This window comes from Chenopodium album, chromosome 4, assembly GCF_948465745.1.
Source record: "Chenopodium album chromosome 4, dcCheAlbu1.1, whole genome shotgun sequence".
In the NCBI taxonomy this organism is placed as follows: Eukaryota; Viridiplantae; Streptophyta; class Magnoliopsida; order Caryophyllales; family Amaranthaceae; genus Chenopodium; species Chenopodium album.
Window position 1 is genome coordinate 65,075,560 of NC_137837.1, and position 15,179 is coordinate 65,090,738.

General features: G+C 33.4%; 2 protein-coding genes across 4 annotated transcripts; one reads left to right on the forward strand and one right to left on the reverse strand.

The window, feature by feature from the left end:
* Nucleotides 1-859: 859 nt before the first annotated feature.
* LOC145629205 (gamma-glutamyl hydrolase 2-like) lies at nt 860-12,302 on the forward strand. Of its 3 annotated transcripts, XM_081681749.1 has the most exons (10): nt 861-1,312; nt 1,782-1,868; nt 3,960-4,049; nt 4,824-4,918; nt 5,625-5,685; nt 7,600-7,689; nt 7,784-7,846; nt 9,413-9,501; nt 11,762-11,854; nt 11,931-12,302. In XM_081681749.1, the coding sequence occupies exons 1-10, from the start codon at nt 920-922 to the stop codon at nt 11,962-11,964; spliced, it is 1,095 nt and encodes a 364-aa protein (XP_081537875.1). In that variant the 5' UTR covers nt 861-919; the 3' UTR covers nt 11,965-12,302. The 3 variants fall into 3 exon arrangements, with proteins under 3 accessions (XP_081537876.1, XP_081537877.1, XP_081537875.1); XM_081681750.1 differs by lacking the exons at nt 9,413-9,501; nt 11,762-11,854; nt 11,931-12,302 and adding an exon at nt 9,271-9,324 and having other exon boundaries at nt 860-1,312; XM_081681751.1 differs by lacking the exons at nt 9,413-9,501; nt 11,762-11,854; nt 11,931-12,302 and adding an exon at nt 9,276-9,324 and having other exon boundaries at nt 860-1,312.
* Nucleotides 12,303-12,645: 343 nt separating this feature from the next.
* Nucleotides 12,646-14,849, reverse strand: LOC145627093 (putative glutathione S-transferase parC). Its single transcript, XM_081679491.1, has 2 exons — nt 14,459-14,849; nt 12,646-13,135 (listed from the first exon to the last, which is right to left on the reverse strand). The coding sequence occupies exons 1-2, from the start codon at nt 14,783-14,785 to the stop codon at nt 12,785-12,787; spliced, it is 678 nt and encodes a 225-aa protein (XP_081535617.1). The 5' UTR covers nt 14,786-14,849; the 3' UTR covers nt 12,646-12,784.
* Between the last annotated feature and the right edge of the window lie 330 nt (nt 14,850-15,179).

The window sequence follows — 15,179 nt, forward strand, 5'->3', positions numbered from 1 at the left end:
CAATTAAAGTAAAGTACAGATAACTATGCAACAAACTAATGATTTCAATTATGCAACAAACTAATGATTTCAATTACACAAAGATCACACAATTAAGTTCAATGAAGCACTACATAAACAAAATTACCCAATTAAACCCTAATTACCCATAATTCACAATAATTCAAACAAAAGTTTGACTATTTTATAGTCAGCGACATTTTTCCCCAAATTAGCCCTAATCCGAACATCAATATTGCAAAATTGACACCAAAAGTAAATTCAAAGTAAAATACAAGTTTCATGTGGTACCTCTTTTAGATTCTTCTTCCTGTCGCTGTAAGAAACCCAAAAAAGTACAAGCTTTAGGTAGGTCGAAAATGGCTGACGAATATGGCTGAGTTGTTTCGCTCAAACACTGACACCTCTCCTTGCAATTCACTCTCCCTACTACACAAATTATCCTAGGGTTTGATTCTGATTCGCAGTTTTGGTGGTTGAATCTTTATCACTGAGAAATTGATGAGGGAGTAGTTGAGTAATGAATGAGGGAGAGGGAGTAATGAAACAGGGAGAGAGAAAATCGAATTCAAGAACTCAAAAATTTGGAGGGTAAGCTAACCTGTGGGACCCACACACAATTTCCGTCACAGAATCCGTTTTCTGGTGGTGATTTCATAATTTAATTTTATTAGATGGTGTTATAATAAAAAAAATCGAAAAAAAGAGGTGTTATAGTCCATTTTTTTCAAAAAAGGTGGTGTTATTTTCAAAAATTTCATAAAAACAAATACCTAGTAAAATAATTAATTAAATAATTACTCAAACCATGGCCTCCCTCCCACGCGTTTCACAAGTCCTTTAAAAATCTGAATTAATTAACACAAGTACCTTGTTATCTCATCTCCAATAATTTAATCTCCAATCAATCCACTCAATCATGCTACTATCATCATCATCTTCTTCTTCCTCCCCTCTTCGTTCATTCCTCTGGTTGTATCTATGGATTCCATTACTATCTTCCTCACTCTTCATCCCCTTTACTTCTGCAGAACCTCACAACAACATCATGCTTTCAACTGACCCAGATTTCTCTTCCCCTTCAAAATCATCTCACCCCCACCATTTTCATTCTTCTGATAGTTGCTCTGCTCCTGATCTTCACCGCCCTGTTATTGGGATTGTTTCCCACCCCGGCGATGGCGCCTCGGGTCGGCTTATGAATGGTACCAATGTGTCTTACATTGCTGCTTCTTATGTCAAGTTTGTTGAATCAGCTGGTGCTAGAGTTATTCCTCTTGTTTATACTGACCCCCTTGATGTTATCATGAATGTAAGTGGAATGAGTTTGATCATTTGTTTGGATAAATAACTAATGTTTTCCGTCTCTAAAAGTTCTTGCTTAATTTCTTTTGTCGCCCCGTCCAAACAGGAAGAACTTTTAGGGATGAAGGGGATAATTGGGGTGAATATGATGGAATGACTATGAGATAAGAGTTTCATTTATTTTTAATTTTTAATTTCTGTATTTTATTTGATGATTGTGGAGTTAGATGATTATTATTACTGGATGTTTTGACTTTTTTTTAGATATTGTGATTTAATTTGATGTTAATTTTGCTATCTATGTGTATATTGATCCTTATCCAGTTGTCTAAAATTATTGGGAAAAGAGGAGTGTTTTGTGCCATTTAATGATTTTGGAATTTAAGTTTGTTAGGAAATTTGTTGGGTATTTTGTGATTATTTATTTTATAATTTCTTTTTAGGTTAATGTATGTTGTCTATTTGCGTTTCTGCAGAAACTGGAGTTAGTGAATGGGGTGCTTTTTACTGGTGGATGGGCCAAGAAAGGTTTGTACTTTGATGTTGTGCAGGCGATATTTAAGGTATGAAATCTGAATTGATCACTTAATTGTTTTTTGGGGCGTTTTATGTCTTCTACTTAAGAATATATGTCCGTGCGCGCGTACACACTCTTGTTGTTTGGTGATGTAGCTGAAGTTAGTTTGTTGTCTTCTCTTGTTGTTTGGTGATGTAGCTGAAGTTAGTTTGCTGTCTTCTCTTCATCAGTCCATTGGTTTCGTATTTGTTTCTATGGGAAAATAAGTTCTGGATGTTTGTTACACGATAAACTGGTAAAGTATGTTATACTAGACATTATAACGATTTGTTCCATTCGCCTAAAAAAAAGAGTTTCAGGAAGCTTAAGTTTAGGAAAGCTTTAATTTAATTTAATTTTCGCCAAAAAAAAAAAATAATAAAATAAAATAAAATAAAGGTAAGGTTTAATTAGTTTGAATAATGGATAAAGGATCAGTTGAAAAGATTGATCCATTAATGTAGGAAGATTTCTGACCACAATTCTTCGAGCTGAAACTTGAGATAAGATTCAAACCAGTATCTTGAATTCTCGTGCCTCAATGCATTGTCAAGTTATTCATGGTGATGATGGTATCATTTTAATGTTCTTTGTCATATGGGAAGGTTGCTCCTTGTGCAAGTAATGTTGCAGATAGTTAGCAACTTGTTTTTACTTGGTGTATGACTGTTTCAATTTGCTCACTTTCCTACTTTTGTTTTGTAAAATACTCAATTTTTGGGGTTCAAAAGAAAATAGCAGCACACACTGCCTGATAAAGGATTGAAGAATGGGTACTTTTAAATGCCTCATCAGTTTTTGGAGTATAACTGCTTTTGATGTTGTTAGGGGCAGATGGGATTAAAATACATGGTTGGTCAAAGAGAGTGTCTAAATCAACTTCAATTTTATATTTACACAAGTCCATAACAACATACCTTCTATTCCTTTGATATCTAGTAAAAAAAAAAAAACTCATTTTATTAATACTTCAGTATCCTAGCCAAGGACCAGATCTGACATTTTAAAAGCATTACTGTTTGGTTTGGAAGCCAACATCTAATTTGAGAGACTTTTCTTAGTTTGTGTATTATGTTGTCCTTGAATGTCTTCCCAGTGTTACCTAATACTCCGGTTACTGCCAGCGACTTGCGTTTTGGGAACACATGTATTAGAACACACATTCTGGTAAAGTGGAACATTACTGGACTAATGTAACATAATTAGGGGGAAAATGCGTTCTGTGTATTTAAACGCACTGCAGATTATTGTTATGAGTTATTTAGGTAAATATTTTTCCTCTATGCATATGTCAATCAATCAATCAAAGCCTTAATCCCAAAAGTGGGGTCGGCTAACATGAACCAAATTTGATTATTCCGTGTAGTCATCAACATAAATCTTTCTCCTCCATCCCTTACGATCCAAAACTTCATCCTCACGTAAATCCATGCACTTCATATCCTTCCTCACTCCTTCCAACCAAGTCATCTTTGGTCTCCCTCTTCCTCGTTTAATCCCTCCATGGTCCCACTCTTCCACTCTTCGCACCGGTGCACCCTCGGGTCTCCGTCTTACATGTCCAAACCAACGCAGACGATTTTCCCTTAATTTATCTACAATGCCCGCCACACCTACTTTCTTGCGAATAACCTCATTTCTGATTCTATCTCTTAAAGTGTTTCCACACATCCACCTTAACATGCGCATTTCCGTAACCTCCATCTTTTTAATATGCTCTTTCTTAGAAGCCCAACATTCTGTACCATAGAGCAACACTGGTCTTATGGCAGTCCTGTAGAATTTTCCCTTCAACTTTAAGGGAATGCTGCGGTCGCATAGCACTCCCGTGGCCGCTCTCCATTTAAGCCACCCTGACTTAATCCTGTGGGTCACGTCATATGTGAAAGAGTGAAAATATCAACTAGATTGAGTGTCCTAATAATATTGACTATCAAGCATTAGTAAAATTCAGAAAACAGCGATACAAATATTGGCTGCTCCAAGGGACTTAGGATAAGTCGAATTACTTTCATTTCACTATCCATTCTAAATTGATTATTTCTATGTAAGCTGCATTTTGGTTTGTTCAGTAGGTTCTGTTATCTGGATTCTGCAGAAAGTGCTGGAGAAGAATGATGCAGGGCAGTATTTTCCTTGTTATGCAATCTGCCTGGGTTTTGAGCTTCTTACAATGATCGTCAGTAAGGTGATTCAGCTGCAAATTACCAGCACTCTTTTTAATATTTTTTCTTGCGAGCTATATTTCATTCTCCTAGAACATCCGCCTTAGTAACCATTACATTATGTTATCTCATATTAATAATTTTAAAGCTTGGAAGAAAATGCATATCCTCCTTATATTATGTGACTCAGACTTTTCATTTTACCTCAAGTACCCATGTTAGATACTCAACATGTCATCGTGGGTAAGGACACTTGACACTTCATTATGTACAAAATCAAGGAAACTTTTTTGTAAAAAAAGGGAAAAGAAAAGCTGAGTCTAACACTTGGAAATGTAACTATGGCTGACTATGTACCTTAGTCAGAATATAACTTTTTGTTCACCTTCAAAACTTTCAGACAACAAGATGAATTATAATTATTAACTATGAATCAATTTGTTGGTCCTATTGTTTCCATAATAGCATGGTTTTAATTATGGGATGTAATCCCTTTACTGACAATGGTCATGGAATCAACTTTTAGGGAAATACGGGTGGTAAGTGGGTGTTGTGGCCTAATAATTCGGTCGGAGTCGGCTTAATATTCTGTCCAATGCTGTTGCGATGCAACCGATATATATATATCTATGTGCAAGAATGGTTTCTATAGGTCATTCATACAACCACTAGTATGTACTATGAAGTATTACTTTGATTCAGTCCTAAATCAAACATTCGCTAGTATATATTAACTGAAGCATGTTGAAAATTTTTTGGTCAAATATCCTCCTTATTTTTCGATATTTATACTATAGGACAACAATATCCTTGAACATTACGGTGCAAGTTTGCAGCCTTCTACTCTTCAGTTTGTCAACAATATTGGCGTAAAAGGAACTGTTTTCCAGAGGTATACTCAATATACATGTTACACCACCCTTTTTTCTGTAATGTGGAAATTCTCAACACTAACATGACGCAATTTTTGTATTTGGCCGTGTATAAGAATTCTATTTCTGATTTTTTAAGGTGAAATTTGACTGCTTAATCTTTTTTTTGCCTTTTAATTTTTCAAGGTTTAACATTATGAATGATAATGGAATCATGACTTCTTTATGATAGTCATTATATACTTCGGGTGTAGAAAACAAAAGGAGACATCATTAATCGTGTTGTTTTTTCTTTCATTTTCTCTTATGTATTAGCATTTATCATGTTAATGTAAATTTGAAGTACATATTAAGTCATTAAAATAAATTTGATGTGACAAAGACTTATATTATTAACTTGGAGACTTTTACCTCTAAATTCTAGCTCATTTCCTGCACCGTCTTACATTTGGGAGTAGAGGATCCCCCAAGCCTTTTGGCGAAGCCAAGTCAATTTCAGGTTAACCACCCTGACTTGACAAGATTCGAACCTCAAACCTCTAGGATCTGTGGTAAGAAGGTCAGAACCTTACCAAGTGACCGTTACCTTGCTTGGTCATCAATTGCATCTAGTGGTTGGGTATTTAAAGAGCTTAGTTGAGATGGGGGCATAGACTAAAAGTTCCTATCTGAATTGCGTTAAATTATTGGAGTACCAACCCTGTTTAATCTCTTTTGTTGTTGCAGTTTTCCTCCTGAATTGCTGAGGAAGTTAAGCACAGATTGCCTTGTAATGCAAAACCATAAAGTAAGTATTGCCATCGCTATTAATAATATGATACTTATTGATGCTGAAGCTCCATTTCAGCTTTTATGTTTACTTTACGTGGCTTTGCTATTTGAAAATTGAACTAGGATTTTGCCCCATGTGATGTAAAAGCTGTTAATATATTATTAAAACTGGAAAAATATGTGTTTTTTTTTTTTTTTAATAAATATAATGCTTTTCTCTTGCGAAAATTGAAGAGCTTAAATGAAAGAGGAAGGAGGAAGGAAGAGAGACACATGTTGCTTGTGGTTTGTGTTCTTATAAATTATAATCTGATTACCTGAGTACTCAGTCGCTATGCAAACCTAACAAAAGTGGAAATGAGTACAATTCATGTGGGCGAGATACAGAATTAAAGGATTTATTAGATACGTTCGGGCCTCACAAGGTGGGTAAAAACTGGGTATATGATATACTACCTCCGTTTCATGTTTTTTGCAACTTTGGAATATTTTATATCTCACAAATAATGGCCAAAGTTGCAAAAAAAATGAAACGGAGGTAGTATAACAATAAAAGGCCGTCATAGAAGGAATAAGGTAAAAGTAACTAGAACTTAAAAAAACAAATGAAAATGGAAAGTAGTAGAACTCAAAACAGTGGAAGTACTATGTTTAGATGTCTATTTGGAAATTATGCATCTTCAATTGCTATTGATTGCTAGGCACTGTATCTTCTCTGTATAATTTGGACAACTGGGAAGTTACAACGTCGTATTATATGTCTACTGGAGACCAGATCTTTGAGTGACATGGGTAGTATATATTTGGCTTCATTCCCTTTTTTTTTAGTATCGTCTCTCTGAATTCCAAGTGTTTTGACTTCTGTGCTTAGTTCATTTAATGTATAGAAAAATGTGTTGTAAATGCTACTGCAAATGACTTCTTTGTTCTATGGTAATATGAAGTGTACTTTCAAAGTTATTAGCTTTTCCATTCAATTTCTTCTGATAAATTCTAGGTGTTTAGCTTGGCACCTATAATGTTAGATAAGCTCACAATTTTATTTGTTTGACTCTTCATCTGACATTAAGTACCCATATCAGATCTTTGATATACCGATAGGTGTATAGACACTTGGACACTTCATTCTGGTATAAATATTTGTTAATATCCCAAAATAGCCATGCCAGAGCTATTGAACATTTGGGGACATATTCGTGTCCCACACAAGTACTTGAGTGTGTGTAACATTGCTCACAATAAGCAATGACAAATTGAATCTATCATAAATAAAGCAGAATTTGCTATGTGGCAAACTGGCAACTGCTGTTTCATCTTTATTTGACAACAAAACCTCTTTTTTAATGTTAGTTTGATTGAATTTTGATCTAAGATATGAAATTAGATAATAATGAGAACTAGTAAAAAAAGAATAATGATTAATGAGATCATACAAGTTCTATATTTTAATAAATAAATAAATAAAATAAAAAATATGGCACATTGGTAGCTTGGCAGCAAAGTTAATTTTCAAGTTGTTTTTTTTTTTTTTTTTTTTCTTTTTTTTTTGGTGTGAGTTGAATCACCTTAGGAGAGATAATAACACAACTCATCGGCTCATCCCATGGCTTGAATTCATAATGAGTTTACGAATGTATTAGGATTTGGTTAAGAAGAGGTCTCATGCAAGTATACCCCCTCACAATTTTGAACTTATTTTGATGGTTTCCTATGACGATTCATGGTAGCCGACCCCAAATTATTTTCGGACTAAGGTTTTGTTGTTGTATATGGATGTTTCAAAATAACTTCACACTTCCTTTTCTATTAAACCAACATCAATCATAGTCTTTCGTTGCACCTTTATTTCCTTTTCACCTTTTGATCCTAGTAATGCCCATGCAGTTCTTTTGAATATCTTTTCCATTGATTTGCTTCTGCAATGCAACAGTTTGGTATATCACCTGAAACACTTCAAGAGAATCAACTCTTATCAAATTTTTTTGATATTATAACAACTAGCACTGACAGAGATGATAAGGTGCGACTTTCTAGCATTGATTCAGTGATGATTAACTACACTTTCTTTTTGAGTTTTTTGTGTTTAGAGGCCTCATAGCTTCTTTACAATTCAGGTATATGTCTCAACCGCAAAAGCACAGCACTACCCTATCACTGGTTTCCAGTGGCATCCGGAGGTAAATCTTTTATTAACTGTCTCTCTGGCTCTACGTGCATTAATGAACAGTTTCTGTCATTTTGTCCCCCCTACCCCTAATCCTTTTAAATTTAAACCCATGAATATACATATCTATAGAGATCATAGCAACAGTACAACTTATAAGATGATCAGCAAACTTGAAAGAGCTAAGTCACCAAACAATGCTTACACGGTCAGAAAAAAATTTATAGTATACTTGAGGACTGAAGAGAGCTGCTGTTTGTATCCGATATGAATTATTAGAAAACCACCTGATCCCATATGCGATTTAAAATCTACATTAGTTGGAGTTATGGCCCCACTTTTTTAGACTTTTCACTTCCTCTAGTACTCAAGTTGATCCTCGACACTCTAACATGTGTGGACTCAATACACTTCATTTTGGACCAACATTATGGTGGACACATGTCTACATCTAACGAGACTGCCCATGTCCAAAAAAACCTGGGGAATGTTTGTGTAGAATTTTACCTACTATGCCCTTGCTAGAATGGTGTGAACTTTTGTGACTAGCTTTATTGGTTAGTGCTAGAATAGTGTTATGCAAAATAATTTTTGTATATTCGGCAGCCTCTCTAATGGCATATTCAAATATGAAATTGTGCAGAATATTCAAAAGTCTTTGGGGTATCATCTTATTACTATAGATTAATTTGACATATCAGCAAACAGATAAGTAAAAGATAATTTAGAATAATAGATAAACAAATTAATCCATAATCACATTACAATTTAAAGTCTCATAAAATTAAGTGCACGACTACAAAGTTAATAGACTTCTATTTTGTAGTCATTTTTTGTATCATACTCGATTTCATCATCAACATCCTACAAAATCAAGACCCTTAAGTATTTTTTTATATATATATTTTGAATCTCGTTCTAAGTTAATATATTGTGTGGGTCTATGTACGAGTCTGGGTAGGTTATGGGTTTTAAAGTTTCGTAGGTAGGGTCTAGGTATGATTTGGGTCTAAAAACAATATACCCAGACGGCCGGACCCTTACCCTACCCTATGCCACCTAGACCCATACCCTACCTGTACCCATAGGGTTTAAACAAATAAGACCCATACTCGTATTTTAGGGTAGGGTCCGCACTGCCATCCCTATGCACGGGTTATAATTCTGTTATTGTAGTTCTTCTTTTCAAACTCGTTGATTGTGGAACTCGTTGCTTGTGGAATTTATTGTGTTGTTTTTGAAAGGATATGATAATTGATCTATAAAATTTATTAGCAAATGTATGGGGTTTGGTAGCTTGTATTAGGTAATAGAATTAAGATAAGAGAAGATGAATGGATTCAAGTGAAGAGAAACTACCCAAATATATGTTGAATGATAGGGTAAGATTGTTTAAATTTACTTCTTGTCTAACCCTGCTTTGGATTTTCCTAAAAGTTCAGAATTAAAGAATGAAAAAGAAAATTGCTGATGCATCTTAAATAGAATAGTGTAAGTAATAAGGTATCGGCTTATTTGTTATTGTTAATGAATATTTCTCTTATTTGCCAATCATTTATTATAATACTATTGATTGCAGAAAAATGCATTTGAATGGGGCTATGCAATGATTCCCCATTCAGAAGATGCGGTTCAAGTTACTCAGAATGTTGCTAATTTTTTTATCAGGTAATTGCTGAAACATCATAACCATCTTAATTGGGCAGCATTTGAGCAATATATATCTCCTTGACAAGGAACATGCTAATTTTGATCGTTTCTCTTATTGTTGTTGAATCAATTATCTTGATTTTCAGAGGTATGCATCTTTAATGTTAGTTTGTCTTTTGATTGTTGGGTGGGAAGCATCATATAACTAACATATAAAGCTAAACTTTTAGCCAAGTAACGAGGCAGTGACACTTGGCGTTACAACTTTTCGCCAAGTGTCGCACCACGTTGGATAGATTTAAATAGACTTTATAAGATATTAAAAAAAAAAAAAAAGTTAGTTTAGAATTCTATTTAAATATAATTTTAGGATAAAATTGTTAGTTTAGAGTATTATTTTTGATAAACTGTCAATATTTCAAATGAATTATAATTTTATTCAAAAAATTATTAAATTATAATTATAAAAAGGAAAAATTTTAAATTACCACCCAAAAATGTAACCATTTTCGAACTAACCACCCGTTTAATTTTTTATTTTAAATTATCACCCTTTAAATTAAATAAATACTCAGATTACCACCCATTTTAAAAATCCGGTGGATTTTCTGTCCGTGGACCCCACCTAACGCTTATTTTGACCCTCTTGACTGATTTTTTATCTCAATTTTTCTCTTTAAAAACGCTCTCCTAACTTCAATTCACATTTTTCTCTTTGAAATTTGGTAGAATTTGGTGAAGTAAATGTGAATTAAAGTTTAGAAAGTGTTTTTAAAGAGAAAAATCATGGAAAAAAATCAGTCAAAAAGGTCAAAGTGTTAGGTAGGGCCTACAGACGGAAAATCAACCATTTTTGAAATGGGTGGTAATCTGAGCATTTATTTAATTTAAGGGGTGGTAATTTAAAATAAAAAATTAAACGGATGGTTAGTTTGAAAATGGTTACATTTTGGGTGGTAATTTAAAAATTAACCTTATAAAAAATTATCATAAAAATTTATTTTTTATATCATAATATTTTTTGAGTGAACGAAGTAGTTTAAAGCGTAAAACATCCATTTATTATATATACTAATCGGTTAAAATAATTTACTTCACAATCCAATAGAGCTTTATTACTTTGTAGACCTGTCAATTAGGGTCGGGTTATGAGTCATCTCGGATTGGGTCACTTTTGGTTATGAGTCAAGAAATGTTCAACCTTTGCCTTAAGTTTAGGGTTCGGGTCAACCCAACGGACTTTGAATATTTAGTTTATTTAATTTATTTTTGCTGATTTTTTTTTAATGTATTAAATTAAATCGAACATTTCCACCAATATTATTATTAGTCATTACATGCCTACTAGATAGCAAATCGTCACAAAAACACATCAATTCCTAACTAAGTTTGTATTTATGATATATTTTAAAATTTGACATATAGATTAATAATTTATCTTAAAATTCAATAAACAACCCGGGTATCGCACGGGCACAAAACTAGTTTCATTATCAAGTTGAAAGGGGGTGAAATGTAGAAAAAGAAGGGTTACTAAATGAAAGGGAGGTTTTTTTTTTTTTTTTTTTTTTTTCTGGTATGAATACGTGCTTCAGCCACTTACACAGGTTGGTTTCCGATTGGCCAATTGGATTATCCTAGAGGAGATATAGTTCAAATGAGATTCCCAGACTTGTACATAGTATTTAAATTGCATGTTAGTCCATCTTGATCTCAGCCTAGTGTGGATTTCTTCGTCTTTGAAGGAGAGTCGACCTTTTTAAGGTCCAATTAGGAAGAATCCAGGAGACTCCACGATAACAGAAGGGAAAAGTATGCTCCCATGCTTCCCTTCATATAATTGATCAACTGAAGATCTCTGATGAGATGGATATAATGAGATGGGAGTCCTCTGGAATGTGGCTTGCAAAGAGAGCAGATAATCTCTCATTAAATTCTGTATTATGGATTGTTTGCCTAAATCCATGCATTAGTTAATCTGCACTAGATCTAAGCCATCTAACTGCATATGCATTCTGATACCTGACAATTTCGACGCCTAACATGCTATTCACATAAAATGTTGAATTAAAAATTGTCTTTTTTTTTTTTTTTGTTCTTACATCATCCATATGACTGCACTCTTGGTGAATTAGTCCCAACAGTAATCTCCATTACCTGTTGTTACGGATACCATGCTATAATTTCAGTTATCCTTCTCCATCAATAGAAATTATCTAGTGATGCCTTGTGTCGCCAAATGGCTCCACCATCATGCTTCGCCTAATTCTTTTTGCAGTGAGGCAAGGAAATCTCCTAACAGGCCACCTGCGCAGGATGTGCTCAACAATCTCATATACAATTTCACTCCTACATACTGTGGCAAGCAAGGGTAAGCTCCTGTTGTATATTACACTTTTGTTTCCAGTTAGCAAAAAGCTTTTACTAATTCTTTTGTTTTGTAACAGGAAAGGATATGATGAGGTCTATATCTTTACATAACGAACTGCATCCGTAATGGAAGTGTAGCAGTTTCTGTTGTACATTATCAATACAGGTGTTCCAAATGTAATTTGGAATTTTTATTCTATTAGTCCAAATCCCAATTGATATTTGCTTTCACTCTCTATTTTCTTTCACAAGTGAAAATACAGATTATTGTTGGTGCAAATGCCCTCTTCCTTTACTAGTTGGGGCAAAATGCACTGGACTAGCTATCCTTGCTACGATTCATTACAATGTTTATCCACAATTTCTTTCAAGTTTTATCTTGTAACATATTCTTATACCACGAGGCTTCGGCTGGTTCAAGTATATCTTAGATATTGATTTAAAATGCATTCATAAGGGACTTGAGTTGGTTGAGAGACAACCAAGGGTCGCTAGAGTCTTTTGTTTTATTTTGTTTGTTTTTTTTTCTCTTCTAATGTTTTTGTTAATGTTTACAGTTTACCAATTATCATCTAAACTTTCTAGGTTTGAAAATTATGATATTCTACCAATGTTTATGTAGACACCTAAATCGCGAAACATGTACCTCTTATTAAGAGTAATGAGTATGCAAGCCTTGTAAATGTGTTTCTTCAATATTAGTATAGTTTACCTTGTTTTATTCAATAATTTTACTCTTCTATGTTTACTCATAATTGGCTCGAATACTCTATTATAGACAAGCAAAAAGCTAAAAACAAAAGATGTTTATTCATACTATTGTAATACATGGTCTTGTTGATTACTACATTCATTATTTTGTTGGTACATTAATCAAAGCTGCGCCTCATAAGTAAGAATGTAAAATTCTTACAACTTTCAGCACTTTCAGTTATTCAATTCCCAAATATTGTTTCCTTGCCCCCAAAATCATTTCAGAAACTTTGTGCATTTCAGGAAGAGAGTTCTTCACAGCATCTCTTTGTTCACAACGTTTCGCCCACGCAATAATCTTAGGACACTCTGCTTCAATACTAAAATTACCACAACTTTCATATGTATGAAACCAAGAGTAAAATGGAATGAGAGCGATGTCCACGAACCCAAAGTGATCACCTCCGAAGTAGCATTTATCTCCGAGTTCTTCCTCTAACAACTTCAGACTTTCAATGAACTCTGATTTAGCTGCCTCTCTTTCAGCGCTTTCCTTTGTTCTCCACAATGTTCTACTTGCTGGATAAAACTGCGTAAAAAAGCAAACGTGGTGAATTAATCACAGGTTTGTTATTCGAGGGACAACCAGGCAATAAGTCTACCCCCAATTTATAAGATGCAATGATTATAATTATGTTACTTGGACTCTTCATTTTACCTCAAAAACCTGTGTTGGACTCTCGACGCTCGGACATAGGTATGGTACTTAAACACTTCATTTTAGTTCAAAATTATAGAATTTTTTCACAAATAGCCGAGTCGGACACTTGAACACATACCCGTGTCGGACATGGGTACCTGAGTCCAAGTAACATAGGACTACACTATTCCTTCATTTACAAATTTATATCAATCAAACTTATTAAATTAATTCATAAATAGCCGAGTCGGACACTTGGACACATACCCGTGTCGGACATGGGTACCTGAGTCCAAGTAACATAGGACTACACTATTCCTTCATTTACAAATTTATATCAATCAAACTAATTAAATTAATTTTATTTTTCTCGGTTATTCACTTAAATTAAACAATGGATGGAGTATCTAATCAAAAAACCCAATTAGAAATATCCATTTCAAAGTATAACCACTAATTGATCTGAATTAGCAAACTATCTCATTATCACTGTTTTTTGGGGCTAACAGAGGTTCTAGAATTAGTATTGAAACAATAAGGCATCTCATTAGTAGCAAAATAATTTTTTGTACCCTAATTCAATTATTGCACCATTTTGAATTTCATGTTTGTCCATGCATAATTTTACATATTTGATATTTGTTTTCTACTGTTCCTTAATATTGAGATAGTATTGTTCACTCACTCTCTTTTAACCAATACATCTATACAAATCTAACAACATCATACAATCAAAACTTAGGGTATGTTCTCGTTGACTGAACTGAACTTATTAGACTTCAATTAAACTGAACTAAAATGAATATTTTATAAGAGAAGAAAATTAGAGGAAAAGAATCGTATGAGAACATACCCTTAGTAAGATGATTTAGAAATAGAGGGAATGATCAACAATTTAATATTACAAATTATTATTATAAATACTCCATAATTATCTTATTTTAAAAATAAACATGTATTATTTCATAGAGCTCAATTTCTGAAGATCTACATCAGCATCTTTCAAAACTTATTAGTAGCAAACATAGGTCAAATTGTATATATAATGATTAATTTTTTTTTATTTATTTTGAAGACTCAAACATTATCATTAAGCTAAAACAACACAAACTAATTAAAAAAGAAAAAACATAATTATATAAACTTCAGAAAATCAAACCACAGTTAATACTGAAAAAAGACTAAAATTAACATAATTGATAAGAGATATACCTTTTTGTCAACAAAGTCAGCCCAAAATTTAGACTGAGATTTCTGGTAAGGATCAGAGGGCAATAAAGGAATTTCACCTTTCCAAACTTCATCAATGTACTCAACAATTATCAATGACTCACAAATGGGTTTTCCATGGTGGATTAGAACAGGGATTAATTTGTGAACAGGGTTCATTTCTAGCAACAATGAGCTTTTTTTGTCACCCATAAGATCTTCCACTCTGCAATCATAATCAGTGATGTTTTTCTCAGCTAATGCTATTTTGGGTCTCATACTAAACATGCTTGCCCAGAAATCAATTAATATTAGCTGCTCATTTGCCATGGTTGAAGTTTTTTGAGTGTGTTTGTGAGAAAAGTATGACTTACTGATATGTGGGTTACATACATATATATATATATACAAATACTAGTATACAATATACATATATGTCGCACAATTAATTTTTCTACAAGTAAGTACGAAGTACTCCCTCCGTCCCTAAATTACATTCCTCTTTCTAGCATTTATTCCTCACATAATAGAGAGAAAGAGGAATTTAATTTAGGGACGGAGGGTGTACTAAATACGGGAATTTAAATTTTATCATCATGACGAGAAAAAAAAAAAAAAAAAAAAAAACACTACTTAAATGTGGGCTTCAAAACTGTTGATTTATTTACGAAAATGTCATACTAACTAAACATTTTTATTGATTTGGTTACAAAAATCTCATTAG

Excerpts from the sequence above, each read along its gene's own strand:
- LOC145629205 (XM_081681749.1), top strand. The coding sequence starts at position 920 with ATGCTACTATCATCATCATCTTCTTCTTCCTCCCCTCTTCGTTCATTC. Across the intron at positions 4,919-5,624 it reads AAAGGAACTGTTTTCCAGAG|TTTTCCTCCTGAATTGCTGA; the intron begins GTATACTCAATA and ends TTGTTGTTGCAG. Across the intron at positions 9,502-11,761 it reads GTTGCTAATTTTTTTATCAG|TGAGGCAAGGAAATCTCCTA; the intron begins GTAATTGCTGAA and ends TTCTTTTTGCAG.
- LOC145627093 (XM_081679491.1), bottom strand. The coding sequence starts at position 14,785 with ATGGCAAATGAGCAGCTAATATTAATTGATTTCTGGGCAAGCATGTTT. Across the intron at positions 13,136-14,458 it reads CTGACTTTGTTGACAAAAAG|TTTTATCCAGCAAGTAGAAC; the intron begins GTATATCTCTTA and ends TTTTTTACGCAG.